Consider the following 25,638-nt stretch of genomic DNA (forward strand, 5'->3'; position numbering starts at 1 on the left):
TTAATGCACAAAAATGTGTTCATTAAAATAAACAAAAAGTTTATCTTCAAGTATATATTTTTGGTATAAGGTCTCATGACGCAGCTTGGACTCGTGATCCTCCTGTTTTCAGCCTCCCCAGCACTGGGATTACAGGTACCACCATGCCCAGACTCAGTGGCCTGCCCAGTGTGTTGAGGGCAGGGCTGGCATGGCATGTGGTGCCAGCGATCGAACTCCGGTCCTTGTGCTTTCCTAAGCAGGTGCTTAGTCCACAGGTGCCATCTTGCCAGCCCTCATCTTCAAGTATGAAGAAGCCAATGAAAATCATCTGGAATTTAGTCACTTAGCAATAAGAATTGGTAGCAACTTAGTTATCCCTTGGGCGGGCACCACCTCATTGGTCTGGACCTATTGCAGGTCGGTTTGAATCTTTTTTTTTAGCACATTACTTACTATTTGTCCTGCCTACTTCGAATGGGCTGTTTTTTTCTCCCAAAAAACTAGATAAGGTGTAGATAAGCTCTAGTAAATTTCAAATTTTATAAAAATAGTGCTACTGCTATATTCACATATATTTTGTGTAATAGTGAAATAGTCTATCTATAAAGCCAAACCTTTTGTTCTGTTACTGTTTTTGACTGCAGTGGAAATGCTTAAATGGTATGATGAGCTGTTCATATAGGACAATTCAACAGTTTATATTGATATGAAATTTTTTTTAAGTTACAAATTATATAGGTCTTTTTGTTTAAAAAGTATAGGCCAACAAATAAAGTCTGGTTATATGTGGTACAAAAAATATTATCAGGACTCACTTCTGGGTAGTGGAAAGAACTGTTAATTGTCTTCATTTTAGTCATTTGTTCTACTAAACCTATTTTTTACATTTATTTTGATAAAATGAAGACAAAGCTTTTTTTCTCCTTTTTTTTTTTTAACAAGGATCTTCTGTTATCATTGTTAAACTACCAAGACTATTTCTTTGAGTACCTTATGTTTCATCTAAATCGGGTGACTCACCGTTTCTCTTACCTTTGAGCAATTTTCCTATCATCGTGGCTGTCCTTGTAAAGGGTTCATTATCCTAGAATGCTCTTTTGTGATCAGCATTCATAACATTTTGCCTTTTTTTGTTTGTTTGTTTTAGTACCAGGGATTGAACTCAGCCAGGTTCACTTGCAATTGCCAGCCAGGTGCTTATGCTCCTGAGCCATCTCCCTAGGCCCTTGCCCATTCTTTAATACCTTCCTCAAATCCCAAAGTTGTTCTGAATCTTTTTACATCATCCCATTCTATTCTCATTGTCATATTTGTCATATCTCTTTTTACATTGAATTCATGTTTTAACTTGCTTATTTGTGCAGATGGCCATTGATAATGGGGATTTTATTAATCTCTTTATCTGCCTTACAGAATTTTTGCATATGTTACTTTTGCTAGAGTCATCTTTTTTATATTCAAAATAATCCCCTCTACAAATCCTTCAAGTCCCAGTTGGTATTTCTTTCAGAAAATCTCAGTTTAATATACAATATAATACCAAGTATGTTTTGCTTATTGTATCTAGGATACTGTATTACAACAGAGTTTATATTTACTTGATTTTACTGAGATTTCCTTGAAATGAATGAGGTATATAGACATCTAGTACAGTACTGAAAACAGCATAGGTTTAAACATGTTGGGAATGCAGTTTGAAATTTATTTCAATTTTCTTTCTTTTTTTTTGGCAGAACCGGGGACTGAACTCAGGCCCTTGCGCTTGCCAGGGAAGCACTTATTCCACTGAGCTATATCCCCAGCCCCTATTTCAATTTTCAAGGCTGTTGAATCTTTGTAAATATGTATACTATGATTATAACACTACTTATCTATGTTCTTTGGGAGGTACATACATAGGAAAATTCTTCTAGAAAAAAATACTTCTGTATGACGTGCAAAATCATTTGAAAATTGTGTTAAGAGTTTAAAAATCATTTGGAAAACTATTAAGGTTCTTAGACTCAAGCCTCTAAATGAAAGAAAATCTTGACCCTAGGAACCTAAGGTAATTCCACTGTATTAATTTATATTACTCTTGGTTTTTAAGAATTTATTTTACATAACTCTAGGTGTTGGTGATTTTTAGACCAATGGCGGATCAGGTGGAATTCTTGACTCTTTTTGCATTTACTTCACATCCTACTGTCAATCGTTATCATTTTGTGCTGTGGTCAGAGGAGACAGAGTGGCAAACACAGTGAAAAGGTTTGGTAACAAAACGTCTTCCTCACTTAAGCCCTAAAAGCACTAGTTTAAGCCGCCTGCACAAAACTTCAAGAAGCAGATGCATTGCTAAACTAGAATAGCTTAAGCTTATCTTTACTTTATTCATCATGTAGGGCACTGAGGATATATTTCAGAAAATCCAAACTCAGACAATATGAGGCATTTAACTTTCTCTTGCCTTGTTACATACATTTTCACAATTGCCACCTCTATAGTTTTCCTTACAGGAAATTTTACCATTGCTATCCTAGTCATACAAGCCAAATAGTTGGAATAATCTTCAGTTTCAGCCTTTCAACTTTTGAGTTCAAAATATGCCTTCAAAATCTCACCATTTCAGTCAGCCTTCTGCCTTTATTGTTGGGGGTCTTAATAAAAAGTGCAGTCATCTCTCTCTCATATTGCTCTAGTATGTCAAATTTTGTCTTTCTAATCCATCCTTCACAGTATTACCAGAATAATTTTGCTTTTTTCTTTACTGGGGATCAAAGCCAGAGTCTTGTGTATGCTAGGCAAATATTCTACTGTTTTGCTGTCTACACAGGTCCTCTACCAGGAGGATTGAAACTAGCCATATTCATATATTACTTAAAATTTTACTCACTTTTTTTTTTCCTCCTGCAAAACAGTTACATGACTTAAAGGCTGTTACTGTGTTGGCTGTACCTGCGTCATCCTGTGCTGTATCTCTCCTCTTGCATTCTGTTCTGGCCACTGTTCGTTCTTCATATTCAGCCCAATCCCATCACTTGGACTCTTTGAAATTCATTCTGCCAATGTTTTTACACTTTCTCCTAATCTTGCAAATTGCCTACATTGTACCACCCTCGTTTTATATTGTCCCAACTTTTTCTGTGATTGCTTATTGAGTATTACCATAGTTGACTGTAAGCTTCATGAAAATAAATCTTGCTGTTTTGTTATCTCTAGAGTCCTAATGCCTAGTCTAATGCCTGGCACATAGATGTCAGTTAAAAACTTACTGACTAAGTGGAAGAGCATGCATATATATTGAAAATGTAGTACTATTTAAAATAGTTCACTTTAGCAATTTTTAAATGCAGTATATCGTTAGGATGATAGTAGCTCTCTTGTGTCTTACTAGGTAGCTTAGCAAAGACTCACTTGATTAAGTCTAGCTTTATTATAGAACTTTGACTAATTTCTTTATTCTTCAGACACATTCATTAATTTGGTCATTAATTCATAAATTATGTTCCTGTTTTATGTGAGGCATTGCAGTATTAGTGCAAAACAGAGAAGACATCACTGCTCATGACATTCAGATAGTCTACCTAGGAATATGTGCTTTAAATAAATAAAAACAATAATCTATGCTTTTTGTTTAAAAAGAAAGCTTAAGTTATTCAAGAGCATAATTGGTTTTTACCTGAGGTGGTTTTATCCTCAAGACATTTGACTATCCTGGAGACATTTTTAGTTGTCATAGCTTTTGACGGGAGAGCAATGTTTCTGGCAGGTAGTGCGTAGATGGTGGTGTTTGCAGAATAGCCCTCCACACCACAGACTTACCAGAGTTGAACCTCAGTGATGCCGAGACTGAGAAGTTCTGTTCTAGATAATCATAGTACTTCAACATGCAAGTGATGTAGTTAACAAAAGGATGTTTAAGTTCCAGGATGAGAAAGTAAGAGAGTGAGTGTGCATGTAAGCAGAGGGAAGAGTATGTTACTCAAAGGTGGGAAGGTAAACTTCTTCAGGGAACTAAAAGAATGAAAACTTGCTTGGTATGGAGCTCTTTGAACAAAGATCACAAAGTGATGTTAAAGAGAGGCGGAAGGCCACTGCCATTAAGCCTTGTAAAGTCCAGTGGGATTCTGAGGCTATGAGGTAGTGATTCAGATTATTCTTTGATATATGGGTGTGGAGCTCAAAAGATAGGAATTCACAAAAGTCTTCACATGCATGGTATTTGAAATCATGAATTTATATTGGGACTAGTCTACTAACGTATGATTGCTTTTTCTCTAACAATATTTAGCTATTGGAGCAGGTTCAGAAAAGTTAAGGTGTCAGTTTAAAAAGAGTATTTTCTTCTTTGTGGAAACCTGGCCCAGGATTGTTATAAAACCAGATCTTTTCTTAGTAAAATACTGATGATTTTCCAAAATGAGATTTTGATTTGCCTGCTAGAAAAATTTGTTATTAGTTCTCTACTGTAACTATAATAAGTAGCTTATATGATAATTAAGTATCTTTGGTTCTTGCTTTTTCTTTTCTTATAAATTCTGAGGGCTGTATATTAAAGGATATGTTGTACTTTAAGTAGGAGCTTAACTTGGCTATCATATGACTTCAGGATTAGTATGGACTGTGTGATTTATGTGAGATGTACAATTGATTCTTTTCTCCTGAAGCACAAACAGGAGAACCAGAGTATCTGGAGCAGCCATCAAGAAGTGATTTCTCAAAGCACTTGAATGAAGAAACTATTCGAATAATTACCAAGGCATCACATGAACATGAAGATAAAAGTCCTGAGACAGTGTTGCAGTCGGTAAGAACTTTTCTTTTGGTTCTCTGAACATAACCATGGTCATGCCTTTCCTGCAGTTTAATGGAGAGCGATTTCTCTGGGATTCAGGAGAATCAAGGTCCAGTGACAGCTGTGCCATGAACGTGATCGGTGAAAGTGGGCAGGTTGCTCTGTACCTGTGCTGCAGTTTCTTTAACTTCTAATTTTAAAGATTGTTTCTTCTTAAGTTTCTGTTTTCCTGTCAAAGAATTATGGAGATTTTATTTTATTTTATTTATTTTTTTGTGGTACCAGGGATTGAACTCAGGACCTTCTCCTTACTCTACTGAGCTATTTCCCTGACTCCATTATGAGGAATTATGACAATAGGCTAAATCGATCATTTGACTTGTAACCTGAAGGAGAAGTACAAAGTTTAACACTATTTCTTCTGTCGGTCATCTCTCCCTCCATCTGTAATATTATTACATTGGGAAACTTAGGAATTTAATATATAATTTCCATTTTTTTTTCTGTGAAACATGTTTAATGATAAGACTACTAGATACTCTAGGTTAAAGAGTATTAGCTGGATGAAGAGTGTGTTAAAAAAGTTTGTTCATGCTTCAACAGTGTTTCTTTGAAATACTGTTATCTTACCATATTGTAGTTTTCAAAATTATCTTAAAGCACTGATTTGATGACATTAATGTAGATATATCAGTGACTGTGTCATATCAGTGAGTATCACTGTTTTTAGGGATACCATTTCAAGAATTTCATACTAAAGTACCATTTTTTACAGTACTTTGTTTTTTAAGTGGTAAGCTTATGTGGCTCAATGCAGACCTTCACAGATAGTTCTTTAATATTTGTGGATTCCTCTTTAGAAAACTACAATGAGCTAGTTATATCATAGTTTTACAACACTTAATTTCTGCTTAGCAGTTGACCTCAGTCATAGCAGTTATCTACTGATTGTAACAAGGCAGTTAATGTAAGACCTTAGTCAACCAAAATGTCCAGTAAGCAGGGTATTCTGTTGTTCTGTTGTATTCTAATGAACTAATACCAAGAAAAAGTTATTCCCTCATTTCCAGTTGGAAAAATATTTAATAGATTTTTTAATGATTCCACATTTTTCAAATACTTTAGAGCCTTATCAATGTACTTAAGATGAACATCTGCTAATTTTTTTTTTTTTTTTGCGGAACTGGGGATTGAATGCAGGGCAGTGCTTATTCCACTGAGCCATCTCCCCTGCCCCAACATCTGCTAATTCTAAAGCTACTCCTGGAAAAATATTTTGCTTAATGGAACTGGAAAGTCTGCTGATTTTTTTAGGGGAAGAAAACCTAGTGATAGAGAAAGCACAGAGGAGTTGGCAATGATGAAATATATTTTCTCTATATAAAAATTTAATTTGTGGGGCCTCTGCTAATTAGTAATTTTGCTTTGTAAAATTTAAAGGTAAATAGATGTAAACCCTTAAACTGGTGTCAGAAAACTGAAAGCATGATGTAGCTTACTGTAGAGTCATGGTATATTTTTAGTTTGGCTTATAATAAGTAATAGAAATTCATAAAAATCATTGCTTAAATTTTGATTATTTAAGTTTCTTATAGTAGATATCATCTTATAAACTATGAATCTACCTCTTCATCTCTACTTGAAATAGGATGACAGGAAGAGAACATGATAGAAAAAGAACATAATTTTTTCCCATTGTGCTTGTTTTCTTCGGAAGGGCATCTTCATTTAGCCCCACTGTTATGTATAATCTGCAGCATGTCTAAGAATTTGTCAACCTTTGCAATCACAACTGGCCTGTTCTTCGTCTCTTGGTTGATTGCAGAGCATCCTAGTCACTGTGTCACATTGTGTTTTTGCATTTAAATTTAGTGATATTAGATGCTAAACTAAAAATCTTCAGAGTTTAAGGTCAGGTTTTCTTTGTGTTTGAATATTGATTTTAATTCTTATTATCAGGGTAGCCTTGAATAAATTGTCCAATTTCCCTGAGTCACAGTTTTCTTTTCCATAAGATAGAGGTGATTCTAGGGTTTCTGTAGATGATTGTTTTATTAAGTGCAGTCATGACATTTAGTAGCTACTAGTTTCTATCTTTCACTTCAGTCCTAGCCTTTTAACAAATACATAGTATATTAAGTTCCAACCTTAGAATAAGAATTCCCTGGAAAATCTAGCACCACAGAAACCATGCACAGTCTCCAAATATTTAGGCAGTGTGTTATTTAGAAGGATGTTTTTAATTTTAAATGGAACACATTAGTATATTTACATAATATGATAGCAGAAAGTACACATTAAGGGGTTGGGGAGATAGCTCAGTAGAATAAGCACCTGACTGACAAGCACAGGGTCCTGAGTTCAATCCCCAATACCACCAAAAAAAAAAAAAAAAGTTCACACTATGAAAAATGCATAGTCCTACCTATTGTTTACTCATAGTTGTTTGCTGTCATTGTGTTGGTTTGAGTTTTTGTCACTCGTATTTTATAACATAGTTTGAAAGTTTTGTAATTGAATTACTAGTCAATATGAAATTTTCTGTCTTGTCTTGCAAAGTTACAGATAGCCTATGACCAGGGAAATAGCTCAGGGGTCTAAGTACCTGCCTGGCAAGCCCAAGGACCTGGGTTCTATCCCCAGTACCACATACTGACACTGACCCGCGTTGGCCACTGAAACCAGGCGTGCACGCCTGTAATCCCAGCGCTGGGGAGGCTGACATAGGAGGAACACTGTAAGTCTAAGCTGTGTAGCAAGACCCTGTACCAAATTAAAAAAAAAAGCCTGATGTTATGGCCAGAAACATTACTGTGTTCATTAAAACTTAAAATAATACAAATCTTAATAAACATGTACTTTATTTCGGTGAGCCCTTAACTACTTTGTGGGAAAAAAATTGTTACGTTAGTACATCTAAATTTGAAGAACGATGCTGAATTCTTAAATGCAGCTAAAATGTCTTCCCTTTTTTGACTTCCATTCTTAGTTTTGTGCTGTTGCAGCTCTTCAACCGTAACCTCAAAGGCTCGGAAACATTTTCCTTAATTTTAGTCTTAAACTCCTCCAAGGAAATAATGTTTTTTTAAAAGGATAGGTATTCTAAAGAATACATTTCCAAGTAGCTATCTTGCTTAGGTTTTTGTTTTCTGTTTCTAAGATGGAATTGTTTTGGATTAGTTTGCTAGAGAGAAATTTATTACCAGAAACTCATGAGAGATTTGTTAATTTACTCACTTATATTTCACCTTTTTGAATAGAGACCTAGCACTGTTCTCTCATATGCTAGAATGACTTTTAATTTATGAGCACACATCTATAGAATTTGTGGATATTCATACTAAATTAGAATTAATCAAGTATAAAAAATTTAAAGTAGTAGAGTGATGCAGTATAATGATACAGATAGGTTCCTTCAATACTTTTGCCATTTATAAAACAATTTTTACTAGGTACTTGGTTAGCTGAATATTATCCTCGTGAAAACAGCAGTGCAAATTATTTTCTCTTGAAAAGTTGAGGATTGAGTAAAGTAAGGAAATCTTTTTAAAAACATTTGACAGAAAAGCTAGGTTAAAAAAAAAAGCTAGGTAAGGTGGTGTATGCTTGTAAGATTAGCCCTCTGGAGACTGAAGCCCAATAATTGCTAGTTCAAGACCAGCCTGGACTACATACTGAGTTCTAGAGCATCTTGGAATTCATAGTGAGACTCTTTGGCCGAGCACCTGCCTGGCAAGAGCCTCATTCTGAGTTTGATTCCCAGGACCAAACAAACAAATAAAATGGGTAAAAAACACAATAATAAAACCTGAAAGAAAAAAAAAAAAAAAAAAAAAAAAAAAACCAACAACCCAGTGCTGTAGAAATAACACGTGAGAATTAAAGATAAAACAGGTCAAGCCAAATATGGTGCATGCCTGTATTGCACTCAGGAGCCTGAAGCAGGAGGATCACTTTAAGTTCAGTGCCAGCATAGGCTAAAAATGAGTTCAAGGCAGCCTGAACCACATAGTGAAACCATACCTCAGAAAGACAAACAAATGTACATGCATGCATCAGGGCGATACAGGTCTTGGCTGGTAGTTCTTTTGTATTAATAAAACTCTTTCAGAATACGCATTTCTGAGAAGTTAGATAATATCTGTATCACTAAGAGTTACCTCTACTTCAAATGGAAATATCTCTCTAACTGGTTTTATTAAAATCTACCGTATTTTATATCAAAATTAAAATTTATCCTTGTTGAGGAAATTTACGCAAATTAAAAATACATAAACTGCTTTCAGGTACCTTCAGTACTTTTGATGTTTGTTCATTAAGTAGTAGATATGCTATTTTTAATGACTATAAAATTTGAACAGTATTTCCAAAATATTAATGTTTTTGAGTGAATTTTTCTGGCTTACATACTGGTATGTACTCTTACTAGTATGAAGTATTGAAATTTGTAGACTTCATTAACGGTGATAAAAAGGAATAAATGTGATTGGATTGTTAAGAAAAAGTGGGTTCACTTTTCAACAGCTTTTTAGGTTAGGTATTTTCAGGAAGAGTTCATTGTTTACTTAAGTATAAATGCTGTACTGGAATCTTGTAGGCTGTATAGCGTGAGTTAAACACAATAACACACAGATGTTAAATAGTTGACTATGAGAAAGGAGAAAATAAGGAGAAGAACCTTAGAACTCTGCTAAGGTTAGAGAAAGTTTTAACCTTATTTTTCCTGAACTGTTGAGAAAGGCTTCCTGGAGCTGGAGCTGGGTGTGGTGGCACATGCCAATAATTCTAGCCCTAGGAGGATTGCCTCAAGTCTGCAGCCACCTTGGGCTACACAGTGAGTTCAGTCCCAGCTGGAACATCAGTACATACTGAGATCTTGTCTCAAAAAAAAAAAAAAAAAAAAAAAAAAAAACAGCAACAGAAGAACCTTTTGGATTTCATGGATTTTTTTTTTCTTTTTTAATAATTTTATTGAAAACACGTAGCAGTGAGACAGTTTCAAAAGCAATTAGTAGGACAGTTTCAATAAACATTGCATAGTGTTGTCTTCTTAGTGCTTATTCATAGTACAAGATGCAGACATGATATCCTACCCACAGACACTATTAGAGCAAATCTTTCGGTGGAACTGGGGGTTGAACTCAGGCCCTTGTGCTTGTCAGACAAGTGCTTATTCTATTGAGCCATCTCCTCAGCCCCCTAGAACAAATCTTTCTATTCATTGAATTAAGAGAAAGTAGCTGGTCCTTCATTTGTATCCCTTTTTTTTAGTTTTGTCAGAGAAGGGTATTCCATTGTCATTTAAATATTGTAGGTGCGTGAATTCAACAAAATATTCCAATATAGTCCAGTAGTCCATAATAGTAGTGGGTTATCTATAGGACTGGCAATGTCAGAAGTTGTTGACTTGAGCCTTTTACAGCTCAGCATTTTTTTTTTTTTTTTTTTTTTTTTTTTTTTTTTTTTTTTTGCAGAACTGGGGATTGAACTCAGGCCCTTGCGCTTGCCAGGGATGCGCTTATTCCACTGAGCCATCTCCCTGGCCCCAGCTCAGAATATGAATATGGCTTTACTTTTTAGATTTCGTTCTTATACTTTTCTTCTGGATGGTTAAGACCAAAATAAAGCAAGACCTATATAACATGAAATGTAACTTGTATTTGACAAGGTCAGTCAAATTCCCTTAGGATTTACCCTGAAATCCTGTACTACACTTTGTAGATCCTTTGTCAGTGTCAGCCATGTGGATGAGTCACGGCCATTGCTTGACCAATTTGCTCTCTGTGAAAGCCTGAGAGAATGTTTTCTCTCCATGTGACTCTACATCATCGATCACTTCTCATGGAATCTTTTAAATTAATACTTTCAGCTGTACAATCAGTAGGAAACATACTCCAGTATTTATTATTTTTATGTATTTGTAATCCAAACTATTTTGTGGAAAATTGCTAAAAACCTAGTTGAAAGTGTTTGGGGTTTAAAATATGGTATTTATACACAATGGAATCCTATTGTGATGTAAAGAAGGAATGCTTTAATTGTTTACAGGAAAATAGATCCACCTTGAGACCATAATATTCAGTGAAATAAGTCAAGACATACAATATCACATAACTTCTCTTACATGAGAAACTCATAGTGTAAGGGAAGAGCAGAAAAGACACAGTAGAGCTGGGTAGAGAGATCTTTGGTAAGTGGAAAGCACATTTTGAAATGGAGGAAGAGGAATAGAAAGATTTACAATACATTTTGTACATATATTTTTCATCACAATGAAAATAATCATTATGTACTATAAACATGTACTAATAAAAGTGGAATGTAACAGTAAGGATATAGATTTTGTATTACTATTTCATTAAAGTATTTGGTTCTAATGTTCAGTTTTAGAGGTTTCATTTTATACCTAGCAAATGGCAGATATTTTTAAGACATTGAGTCTGTGTGTGTAAATCTGTTTGCTTTCATGTTTTCTTTCCTAATGTTCATACCAATGATTTTCTTCTGCAGAAACCTGAAAATACCTTAAGTCAAACATCTTCCAACCAGCAAGTTGTAGAGGTGGCGATTCCTCATGTAGGGAAATTTATGATCGAATCAAAGGAGGGGGGGTATGATGACGAGGTACCTTTTTAATAGTGCTCTGTACCATCCTTATTTTTTGCTGTTTAATACAAGAACTCTTGGCATGCTCAAACTTACCTCTATAACTGCATAACACACAGCTTTGCCACTGCTGGTTTGACATTACCATTTACTAACAACTTCAAATTTAAATGAAAGTTTATATAAAAAACTTACTGAAAGTATCAAATTAATAATTTTGTAGTTTAGAGTTCTTTTATGTAGAGTATCAGTTTAGTCCCAGATTTATAGATTACGATTTGTTTAAATGTAGCAGCTATTTTTGTATTTAAAAATAACTTTTAGCTTCTTATATATTCTCAAGTAATTTATTATATTTTGCCCACTATATGCTACCAGGAAATTCTACAACATGATTGCAAAATGGGTAATTGACATTTTTGCTTCTACCGCTTTTGTGACAGTGAATGGAATGATTCATCAAGTTGCTGAGTATCTAGTATTTTACTCACCAGAAAACCTCCTTTTTATTTCTTCTGTATCTGTTCCCTGATTTGTCATCATCTCTTAGAATTTCTAACAGTGTAGAGGCATTTTTATTTCTTATGATAAGTGTTCAGAATCTAAATGAAAATGGTCTTTTGTCCTGGTCCATCAGATTATTTTTACCATTCTTCCACTTTTCTTGATATTCTTAGAGTTTTTCTTTTCTGTATTTGAAAGACTATTCCATACCTACCAAGGAAGGTGAAGTGGCTGGAGAGGAAATGTTATAGTGTATGATTTATTAGTTGTAATGGGTGTGGATGAGAATTGAGTGTATGTATATGAACTGTTTCCCACACTTCAATTTATAATTGCTATTATATAATCGCTAAAATCAGAGGTGTCATAAAAACCATATCATTATGTCAGTGATATCCATGGCATATAATTAATAAATAAATTTGTGAAATAGGAAGTGACAATGGATCTCTTAAAGCAGATAATGTTAGATACATTGCAGGTTTTGTCATTACATTTTGCAGGTATTCTAAGATGTAAACAGCTAAGAATAATAAGCTGCTCTGAAAACAAATAAATGCTTTGATACTTAACAGCATTATGTTGTTGTAATTAGCTATTTTATTACCATGTTGACTCTTCATAGCTCTGGAATCTGGCATGTTTTTAGTTAGAATATTAATTTATTGATAATGGTGAACCTTCCTCACAAAGAAGAATTGTGATTCTTCAACATTCTTTTTGTGCAAGTACTTATGTTACTGGCAGAGTTGTGTGTTTTGTTTTTATTTTTTGAAGTAATAATTTAACAGTGCATGTGCCTTAAAATTTAAAAATAAGTCATGTAGGTACAAGGCTGTTGCTTTCAGATGTGCAGAATGTCCAGGGTTGTGTGGGTTTCCTTGGGGGGGGGGGCAGTGGTGGAATTGAGCTCTTCCTGAACTCCATTATTCTTGGAGAAAAAGTGTCTTTAAATTGTTGACATTTTTTTTTTTTTTTTCCTAAAGAGGGCACAAGGACGGCAGCATACTTTTCTAATTGGTTTATCTGGGAGAGGGCCACTTTTGAAAATTCTCCAGAGAAGATGCCTATTTGCATTCAGTACAAAGGCACCACGTGAGCCAGCTGTGCCCGTGCGGGTGATTCTGAAAGGTGCTTATGTGCACGTCAGATCACATTTGCAGTTTTGAAAAAGCAGCATTTGACATACTGTGGAAAACATTGGGGTTTAACTTGCATGTGAAGAAATTATTTTAGTTTTGGTTTTTTAATGTTAATTTTTCAAAAATGTTTACTTTAAATCCCTGTGGCAGATGATGATGACACCGAATATGCAAGGTATCATCATTGCAATAGGTAAATCCAGAAGTGTGTATGATCGGTGTGGTCCTGAAGCAGGGTTCTTTAAGGTACAATTAATCTTTTCATTTTCTTTTTTTTTTTAATTAAACTTCTTAAAAATGCTTTGTTTCTTTGAATTAAATTTGGTTTTCTATAACTTCTCTCTTTCTAGTTTAGCTCTGGCTGCATGATGTCTCTTTCTCATCTGTCTCTCTGTCTGTCTGTGTCTGTCTGTCTGTCTGTCTGTCTGTCTGTCTGTCTGTCTCTCTCTCTCTCTCTCTCTCTCTCTCTCTCTCTCTCTCTCTCTCGCATATACATACTCACACACACCCAAAATTAGTTTTCTTTTAATCTAAACAATTCAAGAAAACCAAAACACATTTTTTCCTGAGTTACCACAATGTTAATGTAACTCTGATTTAGAAATACAAATTGTGTTTTACATTCGCAGGGAAAAAGGGTATTCAATAATGAACAGAATAATTGCTTCTGTAATAGTTTATATTTTTCCGCTGTTGGTCAGTATCATATTTTTCGTTAAATTTAGCATCAAATTATCATTTGATGCTGTTTCTTCATATAATTGTTTTTAATATGACTTATTCATCATTTTATATTTTTTATTATTCACTTATTTTTTGCAATAATTAATTTTTAAAAGCCTGCTTAATTCAAGACATGACCATCATCAGATGCATTATTCTACGATCACATCTTTTTTCCTCTAATTCTCAGAGCTTTACAATAGTTTCATTAGTGTCGTATTTTATGCATTTGAAAGATGAAAATACCATATATGTATTGTCATTTTATTTAGATATATCAAAAGTCTTACAGGCTTCATTTCTCCCTTTCAGTGTTTATTTAAAAAGTTTTTAAAAAAGAAAGAGGTATACTAATTTACTATAATGAAGCGTAAGTCACTATAGTAAATTAAGATACCTCTTTTTTAACATTAAAAAAATCCTTTAATTTTTAATACTTCACTATTATCCAATCTTGTTTTCAAAAAGCTGCCTACTACCTACCTTACTATCTTCTTTAGCATACAGCACAAAACAAAAGTCATGTGTACAGCAGCTTTAAAGTTTTTGAAACTAGGGTGATGGTCTCCTAATATGTCTGTTGCTGAGGGGTTTTCTGTATATATAGGACTTCACAAATCTTAGCATTCACAAATGTTTATTAGCTGTGATGTTTATCTTGTATTATTGCATTGAAAATTGAATACTGTAACAATCTGTTAAGAAAATTCCTTTCACCACTCCCTATCTATCACAAACTTGTTTTTTCTCTTTATAGACCATGTATACTTGCTGTACCATCAAAATCAGAAACTAAACAAGAAATGCATGTGATTCAGAAGAACAAAATCACAAAGCTACAAATGAATCCTCAGGGTGATGGTGTATAAAGATCGTAAGTCAACAGCTGTGTCCCAGGAGTAAAGGAACGTCAACCCCATTAGAGTGGGTCATACAGCACTTTCCCAAAGAAGACTTTCCAAAATGGTAGGACTGGTAAAGGTAGAATAAGAGATTTAGGTCGGCATGGTGGTCAGGTCTGCGATCCCAGCACTCAGGAAGCAATGGCTGGAGGACTGCCGTGGCTTTGATTCCTATCCACATAGGACTGGATATGCTGTGAAAATTTTAGGCCAAGTGTTCCCAGAAAAGTCAATCACCCGATTGCAGTTGCATTAAGAAAAAGAAAAAAAGGGAAAGAAGTGGAAGGAAACAAGCAAGAAGGGACTCTTCATTTGTAAAATTATTACTGAACATGCCAATGAGATTGTATTAAGTCATAAACATTACTTTCCTTTTTTCCTTGCAGTTGGCTTCATCTTTACTTTGCTTAGTTGTCTATGTGTATTATTGATAATTTTTTTCCACCAATTACTATAGTCTCTTCTTTTCTGATGTTTGTTTGGTTGGTTGGTTGGTTGGTTTTTGGAGACAGGGTCTTACTGTGTACCCCAGGCTGGCCTTGAACTCACTATGTAGCCCAGGCTGGCCTCAAAGCCACGGCAGTCCTCCAGCCATTGCTTCCTGAGTGCTGGGATCACAGACCTGACCACCATGCCGACCTAAATCTCTTATTCTACCTTTACCAGTCCTACCATTTTGGAAAGTCTTCTTTGGGAAAGTGCTGTATGACCCACTCTAATGGGGTTGACGTTCCTTTACTCCTGGGACACAGCTGTTGACTTACGATCTTTATACACCATCACCCTGAGGATTCATTTGTAGCTTTGTGATTGTATACTTCTGAATCACATGCATTTCTTGTTTAATTTCTGATTTTGATGGTACAGCAAGAATACATGTTCTATAAAGAGAAAAAACAAACAAGTTTGTGATAGATAGGAAGTGGTGAAAGGAATTTTCTTAACAGATTGTTACAATATTCAACTTTCAATACAATAATACAAGATAAATGTCATAGCTAATAAGCATTTGTGAATGCTAAGATTTGTGAATCTGAGGTAAGAAACAGTTTTCTAGTAGCTCTGTAAAGGTTTTAATAGATGTAAAGTTTTATTCATGACTATAGAATTTGCAACTTTGGGCTTTAGTAATGTTATTAAAAATCATTATTCCAGTATCTTTGAATGTTCCACTAACCACTCTCTTATTCTGTTGTTCTTTTGCCTGCTCTCTGTCTGTCGATGTGTTACTTATAAGTACAGCTGAAACAGAGAGAGAAAGTAACTTAAAGCTTCATATGAGAAATGAAGCTACCTTGGGTCAGAGGCTTCGCCTGCTTCTTTGTAGCTGTGATGTTGGGCAAAGTACTCGAGTCTTTCATTGTCTATTTGCTTATGCCTGAAATGGTGATGATTATAACTATTTTATTGGGTTGTCAGTTTTAAATATAACTATAGTATCTGGTTGATGCTAAATTGAGCCATTATTTGTTGTTCTTAGTATTATTTTTGTCACCTGATCTGACCATTTCTGGTATAGTACAGTAGGAGGTGGAAAGCAGATGTAGCATAATCTATGTCAAAGACCTTTATTTTATAGTATACTGGTTTTTACTCATTCTATTAGAAATTGCCAGTACCATTTCAAACTAAGAAAAGGCAGCAGTTTCATGTGTCTATATGGAAGTATTTAAATTTTCTTTTTTTATTCTAAAGATGAGTATTTTAGTGTGTGAAATAGGTTGGCAGTGAACAGATTAACAGGAATAAGGCATTCATAGTTGTTAACATGTAGAAATAGGGATCATACACAAAATGTAAGACTCAAAGGAAGTGCTGCCGAGTTGAAATGTAAATGGCATGTGAAGCTGCAGAATGCTAGGTGGTGGTGGTGACTGCGGGCTCCATGAGGTGGAGGCAAGGAATGAGGGAAACAGATGCTTCTGTTACACAGATGACATTCCTCAGTTACCTGAGATGTGCGGGGCTTCATCTGAACGTTAAATCAGTAGCTGTAATTTGTCCTCATGATCTTTTATGATGCAGCTATATTAAAGTAACACTTTTCCATTCTACTAATTAATATTACAACACACAAGGCACTGTCCTAAGTCCAGTGGCTGTAGATATGTAACTATGGACTGAGCTTCTGCCTTAGTGAAACATTTCCTAATGGGGAAGTGAGCAATAAGTTGAATTGTAATCATTATGACTGAAATAATTTCATGTGGGAGAACATAAAACAAGAAAACAAATGATATCTAGAGGACTTCTCAGAGACAAGTGACATTTAAACTAATAATACATTTACCAAAACATTCTCACTTCTTAATTCTCTTTTCACATTCACTTAATTCTCGCTTCTTTTCTGTTGTTATAATCCTGTGACCTTAGGCAATTAACCAAATTATCAGTAAGGATTTTTATTTATAAATGAGAGGTTATCTTGAGGTTAAATAAGGTAATTGTTTCAGTGAGTGCACATTGGTGAAACAGTTTTACTGCAAGATGTACAACTATATAAGGAGAGTCAGGTGTAGTAAGGTGCCGTTGGCTGTCTTCCCTCTCACAGCCTGGGACCCAGTGTTCAGTGTAGTCCTGTGCAAGTCCATATCAGAAAGCTGAAGGATTTGCCCTGGAAACCAGGAGGCAGTGTCCACTGGAGGCCCTCTGAGGAAACGCAGTTTGGCTTCCTTCTTCATTTCCTGTGCATAACTTTCAGGGCACAAGCCACTCACACAGGGTTGGTCTTCTGTTTTCATTAAGTCCCTCCATCACTCCCAGTATACTGATACTATTTAGTCGAGTGTTTCTTTCCTAAGTTAATGCAGTCAGTTAACTATCAGGAGTCCACATGGAACTCATTAGATAGTGTCTGTCACAGAAGGAATACTTGGTAATTATCAACTAGTGTTACTACATTTGCCGTTACTATTTTTGTTGCTGGGTTGTGGGTCATTTATAGTCACATTATTTAACATTTTATGAACATAGCAAAGTTGAGACAGTGTTTCTAGATTTTAAGTGAAAAGACTAAATTAACTTCAATTGCCTGTATTGGTTTTTAGTCCTTTTTTTGGTTATGAGGCAAAATAGCATGAAAATATAATATCTTATTTTTATTTTATTTTGTGTGCAAGGTTTCACTGTGCAGCTTAAACTCATACTGATCCTCTTGTTTTCAGCCTTCCCAGTACTGGGATTACAGGCGCGCATCACCATGCCCGGACTCTTGTCGCTGGCTCATCACACCTGGGGGTGAGGCCAGTGCGGCATGTGGTGCCAGGGACCAATCCCTGGCCCTGGTGCTTGCCTAAGTAGGTACTTAGTCTGCTGGGCTATCTCGCGGACCCTTTAATTTTTTTTTTTTTTTAATTTTTGGTGAGAGTCACTGTCTTTTTATGAGCATTTTTGTATTTTGTATGTACTGATGATCTTCCTACCTTTTTATATTATGGATTTTTCTGTGTGTCTATGTTAAATGAGTTAAGATTCATGTATACTTGGCGAACTATCTTTTGTGGTTTGTAGTTACCTTAATTTTTTTTTTCATGCTTTAATATATAGAATTTTAAAAAAATTCTAATACTAGAGATTTTTTGAACTACATCCCTACTCAGTTTTGTTTTATTTTGTTTTGTTCAGTAGGATCTTGCTAAATTACTAAGTTTCCTAGGCTGGGATCAAACTTATGATTCTCCTGCTTCATCTTCTCAAGTGCTGGATTACAGGCATGTGCCACCACATCTAGTATGCATGAAATTTTTAATATTATGAAATTAATTTTTACAGGCTTGAAACTGATCACTTCCAGAATTGTGCAGCTGTTTAATTCTTCTACCTTCATGATTGCACTTTTTGTTTATATGACTAGATGTTTTAGTTTTCTTACTATGGAAAATTTTCCAAATATAAGCATAAAATTTGGACTGCACATTCTTTTAAGTCTCCAGATACCTTTGTCATAAACTAAATCACTATGTATGAATATGCTTAGGTTTCTTCCACTGAACTAGTTTTAAATATTTGAATAATATACTTAGTACGTTTTGGACTCTTTAATTGTATTTTTATATTTTGTGGAAAGAACACTTAATTTTTTTATTGTTTCATAAATAAAAACCTAAGAGAGTTTTTTTTTTCTCCTTTGTGTGTTGTAGAGTCAGTTGCTACTCTACCTTCCCAAAATCCTTTCAAAATTTGATTGCATTTGCATAACATTTATTCATTATTTTAGGTTGAGGTAAAAAAAGTATATTGTTTAATTTGTTGGTTATTCCCCAAAAGAAGAAGCTTTTTCACTTCTATCATCTTTTGTTACATCCTTTAGTAAGCTTTTATAATTTTGCTTCATAATTATCTTACTGTTTTTTTAAATTTATTATTGGAAGTATTAAATTTGTCTTTATAAATTATTTTCCTTTGTACTAACAAGTCATTGGAACGATAGGTAATAAAAAATTATATATATTCAGTGAGTTACTGCATAAGCTGAGTGGTATTAGGCTTTAGACATTTTATGTTTGTATTCCAGCAAGGAAGAAAGAGTAGAGAGAGAACATGTAATGTGTCTATTGTCTTGCAGAACTTAATACTTCTAAATATTTTATATTCACCTGTTTTGTCACTGTAAACACTATTGGTTATGTGTATTTCGTGTGTGTGTGTGTGTGTGTGTGTGTGTGTATACCAGGAATCAAACTCAGAACCTTGTACTTGCCAGGCAGGTCCTTTGCCACCTAGCTATATCCCTGGCCCCTATTCCTTTTTTTGTTTGCTTATTTTTTTGTTTTTGATTTTAGCATGGTGCAGTTTATTTATCAAAAATAGATTTTATTGATGTGTAAGTACATGGGCAAAATTTATGTATATTTTTAAACTTGTGTCAATATTTGATATACTTATTAAACTAGCATTGTATAATCATTAAAGAGGCCTTCTTCTGTCCTTTCCCCCAGGGCTGTAGGGAAGTTTAGATACTGTAGGAAACATCAAGTAACAGTAGAGCTCCAGAACACTGGGTCTGGTTTCTTTACTGGGTATGGATCTAGGACAAGGTTTATTCTGCAGTTTGGCTAGATTTCTTCAGTTTTTCAACCACCTCAAAGCAATTTATGTTTCCTTAGTGATCACCTTTCTTAAACATGATACTATGGTGTGGATAACTTACATGTTTATTTAATCAGAATCTTTCCGTAGATTTTTGTATTACCTTCTTTCTAGTGTTGAATTTTTGTTTTTGATCTTTTATTCAACTTTTTGGAGAAAAAATTGACTATTGAGCTGTCACATTATTTGTCCTGTATTTTGGCTTATTTGTGTCTTCTTCTAAATTCTTGAAATTAATCTGCCTATTTTATTCAAGTTGGAGTTTTACGTTCACTGCTAGTTTTACTGGTTTAGATATCATGGAATCCCAGAATAAATAGAATTTTTATTCTTTTGACCACAAAAGAATTTAGTGTTTTTAAATATCTTAAATATTTATTATTTATTCACATTCTGTTTGTATTGTATTGTAGTCCAAGAATAAGGCCTCTGATTTTAATCTGGAATGCGAAGTTAGGTTTTGTTTTCATTAATTTTATTGAGAAATAGCACTGAAACCGTTTCAAAACCGATTAATAGGACAGTTTCAATAATTAATACATTGCGTATTGTCTTCGTAGTGGTTATTCATAGTACAAGATGCAGACATCATATCCTGTCCAAACACTATTCATACAAATCTTTCTCCTCATTGAATTAAAAGAAAATAGCTGTATATCTGTCCTATTTGTATATACAGATACAAAATGGTCCTTCATTTGTATCCCCTTCTTTTAGTTTGGAGTTAGGTTTTTTCCATCTATTAGTATTACCTAATTTATTTTTAAAAAACAGTATATGCATATTCAAATATTTTAGAAGTATTGTCTTAGAGTAAAACTGCCTTATTATATGCCACAGTTAACTTATAAAATACCTATATTTCTGAATTTTAGTCTGGTTAATTTTCTATTAGACATTGCTGCTTCAGAATTATTTTGTCCATAGATCTGATACTCTTTAATGCTGAGGCATGTTTGCACCATAATGAAGTCTGTAAGAGGAAATAAATTCAGATCACAATTTACAGTATAATTTAGAAAACTAGACAGTTTTAGGGATTGAAAGTTCCACAGAAATGATTTCAGGTGGTCTTAATGAATGGATCGTCTTCATGTGGTTGATAAGCAGATAAAAAAGAGCCTAAGAAATAGATTTGGGTACCTTTGTAGGGAAGACCAGCCTGATCTAGGGGAAAGGTAGAAGGGTAATAGGAAATAAGATTTAATAGTTAAAATTGGACTTGATTAAATTTTATTGAAAAGGTTTAAATATAAAGTACAAGTCAGTTCCATTATTTAATATTTAGTGTCTCGTATTGTAAATATTCGTCATGTGCTGTAATTATCTTAAATTGTCATAGGCAAACAAAATATATGAACAAATTAATGCTAGAACAGGAGAGAGAGTAGTATGAAGCAATTTGACATGCTGTAATTCACATTGAAAGATTATGTAGATTCTGCTAAATGTAACAACATGCAGCATCTGTGAAAAATTTGAATAGAAATGATTCCAAAACATTTTAAAAGTCAAAATTTCTTAAGAAACTGATAAAAAGTTGAGAAATAGAAAAATTTTTCTGCTGGTAAAGTGTGTGTGTGTGTGTACGTACACATGTGTGTGTGTTTGAATGTTTGAAAAGTAACACCTATACATTTAGCCCTGCCTTTCTGTCTTATTGATTTAGAGACACTCAGGTTAAAAGAACTGTAACTTCATTGTGAAAGCTAGAAAAACCACATATTGAGCAAAGTCAAAAGATAAATATTTAAAATACAGGAGATTGTGTTTTTCATATCATTAATAGAAATCTGTTAGTTGCAAAAACTTCACAGCTTCTGTGTGGTAACTCCTTACATGTAAACCAGTATTATTTTAAGCAACTAGATGCAAATTTTTTAAAATTTTTGTCATACTAATAATTCTGGCCAAACTTCTGTTACCTGAAATATTTATTATTCTAAAAATCTTCATCTAGTCTATAATAATCATTGTCTGAGACCATATAAATAGTGAAGTTACTTACTTTAAATCTGTGATTTTAAGCAATTTCAGTGTGCTTTATTTATGAATACGTACCACCTCCAAAACTAGGAAAATAAGATTTTTAGAAATTTAAAGCTTGTGAATACTAATTAGGGATACAGCGAACCTCAATAATCTTACATGTCAAAAATACACTTCATTTTTTTTTTAAATTTTTTTCTCCTAGTACTAGAGATTGAGCCCAGGCTTTTGCTCTTAGCTATGTTCCCCATCCTTCATTTTTAATTTGGGACGGGGTCTCACTGAGTCACTAACTTGTTCAGGCAGGACTTGGACTTGTGATCCTGCCTCAGTCTTCCAGAGTGCTGTGATTATTGACCTGTACCACAGAAGTACTGGCCCTTCATAGCTGTTTTTTAACTACGGCAGCAAGATTTTTGAATGGAACGTATGGGGGTGCGGGGGACAACCAATCTTCTCTTCCCCCAGGAAGTGTATTTAAGATAATTTGTGTTAGCTCTGAAAAATGATTACTTTATTCTGTTCATAATACTTGATGAATAAAAGGATCTCTTTAATGAAATATGACACTCCATAACTATAGTATTTTATACTTACTTTTTCTCCCTTCAGGGAAACACAGCCATAAGAATTATGGAAGGGAGGCATGAATTAAGAAAATAAAAAATCTGTGGGATTGGGATGTGCTTGAGTGATAGAGTCCTATGTGTGAAGCCCTGGGTTTAATCCCCAGACTGTTTTTAAAAAATTCTCCTAGAGTATGTTTTTTAAAATATGGTATGTCTTGCTTAGAGCTCCTAGTGCTTTGTGACTGATGGTGCTAAAATTTTGATACAAGCTAATTTAAAAAATGTATGTTTAAAAATGTTATCTTTATCATATGACTTTCATGAATAGAACATTGTTTTATGTAAAGTATATATATATATACATATATAATCAAATAGTTTTTAGATTTTGCTCATATATAGAAATGCATTATTTATTTCACAATATAAATTTTGAGATACGCTTGTAAAGAAAAAAGCACCCAACTAATTTTGGTGATAGTATATAATTATACTGATTCAAATAAAATAAAAAAATACCACTGTAACGGTGAAGAGTTCACTTTGTAGGAACTAGAGGCTCAGTCCTTCATCTGTCCCTTATTTGTGTGCTGGTCAGCTAAGTTCATTGTGGTAACTTTGCTGTGTACTTGTGAGCCAGCCATTTTCTTGAGTTGGGGTGTCTGGGGAGCTGTGTATCAGTTCTAGAAATCAGGTGTCCAAGTGGATGCTAGCTAGGTAAAACCATATAAGAACCTTTGACTTGTCCATCTCATGATGCCTCCAATTAGACATCAAGTAGGATTTACTAAATTTCACAGGATTTGCCCATCATAAGCTTAAATATATTATCTCTTCTAGTGTGGGAACTAAAAGGGAGTTTATATAGTGATAAGGAATGGGCTATACTGTTTGTTACTCAGAAAATTCTGTAAATGCTTGGAACATAGGGTGATAATTTAGATGCAGTGATTTATTTGTAATGTACTAAAAAGGAAAGAAACAATTTGAATGCAAAAATAATTAAACTTGTAATATTAAAGTATTTTAATTTTTACAGTTGATGAAAATTGTCCTTTTTGTTGCATTTCTAGGCAATTAAATTGGAGTATTCAAGGTTGGTTAAGTTGGCCCAAGAAGATACCCCACCAGAAACAGATTATCGTTTACATCACGTAGTGGTCTACTTTATCCAAAACCAGGCCCCAAAGAAAATCATTGAGAAAACATTACTAGAACAATTTGGTGATAGAAATTTGAGTTTTGATGAAAGGTAATATGAAAATGTGAAGTAACTAACAAGTTTGCTCAAATTGTCCTTGTTTTTCATAACTCCCCAAGATAGTTTTTGTACCTTTTTTTATACCTGCATGAACACACATTTTATCAAGTATAAAACAAAATTTAATCTTAGTTAACTTGCAAAATTGATTTGTGATTTCTCTAAAGCCTATAACTGGCGTTTTAAACGTTTAAAGTAAAATTTAATTTTATTGTATATATGATGCAAAATTATTCCTTATGGGACTGAATGTTTTAGAATATTTTAGAGAAAAGTGTGATTTATCAACCTCCATGCTAGGGAAATTTTAAGTGAGCTAATTTTATTGTCTGGGTTAGCCTATGATTTTTATACTGTTTAGCAACATCTCTGGGCTTTACCTGCTAGGTGTGAGTAGGACCCACAGTTGCCCCAACTAAACACATCTCCAGTGTTCTCAAAAAGCTCCATGGGGAGCACAGTTGTCATTCTTTGAGAAGCATTGGGAAGTTTTGTTATGTATTCAAGGAATATGATGAAGCATTTTTTTGACCTTGAACACTTAGATAATCAACTTGTTTACCCTAAAACCATTTTCTTTTAGAAACTCATATGAAACTCCTATTTAAAACTTTATTTAATTAGCATGAATGATATAAAGAAAAATTTACACCCTAGGTTAAAGTCCAAGGTATTGTGTTATAAGTTAATTTTAGTTCACAGAAGCAGTCATCTATTTAAGAGTTCATTCTAATTATATTTTAATTATGAGATATTTTTCCTTTTGTGAATGTCCAAAATACTGAATAAAAATATGGAAAAAAGAAAAAAAAAGAGAGAGAACATGAATGGAAACAAAACAGGGTCTCACTAAGTCATTACATTGACTAGGCTTGACTTGACCTGGCAGTCTTCCTGCTTCAGCCTCCCTCAGTGCTGGAATTACACGTGTACCACCATCCCTCACTGATTTTTCAGTCTTTTTAATTGATCTATTGTACAGACAGGTAGCTTTTAATAACTTGATCTTCTTATCCTTGAAATGAACTAACTGGATTTTGTAGGGGTTTCTTTGGCAGTGTTTCTGGTCATATTGTCAATTTGAATGTTTATGTTCTTACCTGAAATGATAGGTATATTTTGTATTCCTTTTTCCTACTTAAGAATACTGCTGTTTTGGGGGATAAAAAGAAACTATAATATCTTTTGAGCTTGCTTAACAGGTATGAGTGGTGATCAGAATATACACTGAGTGTTTAAATTCAGATTTATTACAGTAAAAGTCACATTGCCATTCATCCTGCTCAAAACAAGCAAATTGAATAACAAAACCCTGTTTGTGAACAGTCACTATGGTATCCCCTCATTTGTGCTGCTTTTGGAGGCAGTTCTCCAAGTCCTGTCCTCACCATTTTTACGAGGCCTGATCAACTCTGAGGAGGGCTGCTGAGTGCCAGCCATCAGAAAGGCAGGCTCGTGAACAATTACTGGGTGTTTTCATCCTCCATACTCATCAGATCTGGCACCTTGCAACTTCTGGCTCTTCCTCAAAGTCAAGATGACGATGAAATGTCAACATTTTGAATAGACAGAGGATATCAAGGCAGCTATAGTAGCACAACTGAAAAGAGGAAAGAGGACTTCCAAAACCTTTCAGAAAGTAGCAAGAACAGTGTTTTGTGTGCTCTAATAGAGACTATTTCAAAGGAGATTAATAGCACTTGTAATAATGTAAACAGTTGCTGTATTTTTAGATTATACCTTGTGCAGTTGTGCACACTTGTAATCCTGTTCGTGAGGCTGAAGCAGGAGGATCTGAAATTTGAGGCCAGCACAGACTGTTTAGTGAGACCCTGTCTTGCCAAAATAAATTAATAAATAGTAAATAACCAAGCAACCTGTGGTTGTTATTCACTGGTACTGTACTTGCCTATTGTGCTAGAGGCCCTTGATTTTCAGCATACAACAGTAAACATTATAAAACAAAGTTTTATTGTTCCCTATATATTTACACTGTTAATAAAATTTAATTTAAAATCAGTTCTAAATATAACATGGTAAATTTAAATCAAAATTATTTAGGCTCTCTTTTTTGTAACTGTCCCACATTGGTTCAGAA

The 25,638-nt window shown here is 34.2% G+C and overlaps 1 protein-coding gene across 8 annotated transcripts in view; it reads left to right on the forward strand.

The window, feature by feature from the left end:
* Usp25 (ubiquitin specific peptidase 25) overlaps nucleotides 1-25,638 on the forward strand; it is a 115,331-nt gene that overhangs the window by 74,520 nt on the left and 15,173 nt on the right. For 4 of the 8 annotated variants that reach the window (XM_023724109.1, XM_023724111.1, XM_023724115.1 and 1 more), the window contains 4 exons: nucleotides 4,629-4,768; nucleotides 11,267-11,380; nucleotides 13,159-13,254; nucleotides 23,353-23,531. In XM_023724109.1, the coding sequence (XP_023579877.1) occupies nucleotides 4,629-4,768; nucleotides 11,267-11,380; nucleotides 13,159-13,254; nucleotides 23,353-23,531 (529 nt within the window). The remainder of the gene's footprint in view (nucleotides 1-4,628; nucleotides 4,769-11,266; nucleotides 11,381-13,158; nucleotides 13,255-23,352; nucleotides 23,532-25,638) is intronic. The other 4 variants (XM_023724112.1, XM_023724116.1, XM_023724113.1 and 1 more) reach the window with 2 other exon arrangements.

The sequence above is a fragment of the Octodon degus genome, unplaced genomic scaffold (assembly GCF_000260255.1).
Source record: "Octodon degus isolate 3935 unplaced genomic scaffold, OctDeg1.0 scaffold00106, whole genome shotgun sequence".
Taxonomy (NCBI): Eukaryota; Metazoa; Chordata; class Mammalia; order Rodentia; family Octodontidae; genus Octodon; species Octodon degus.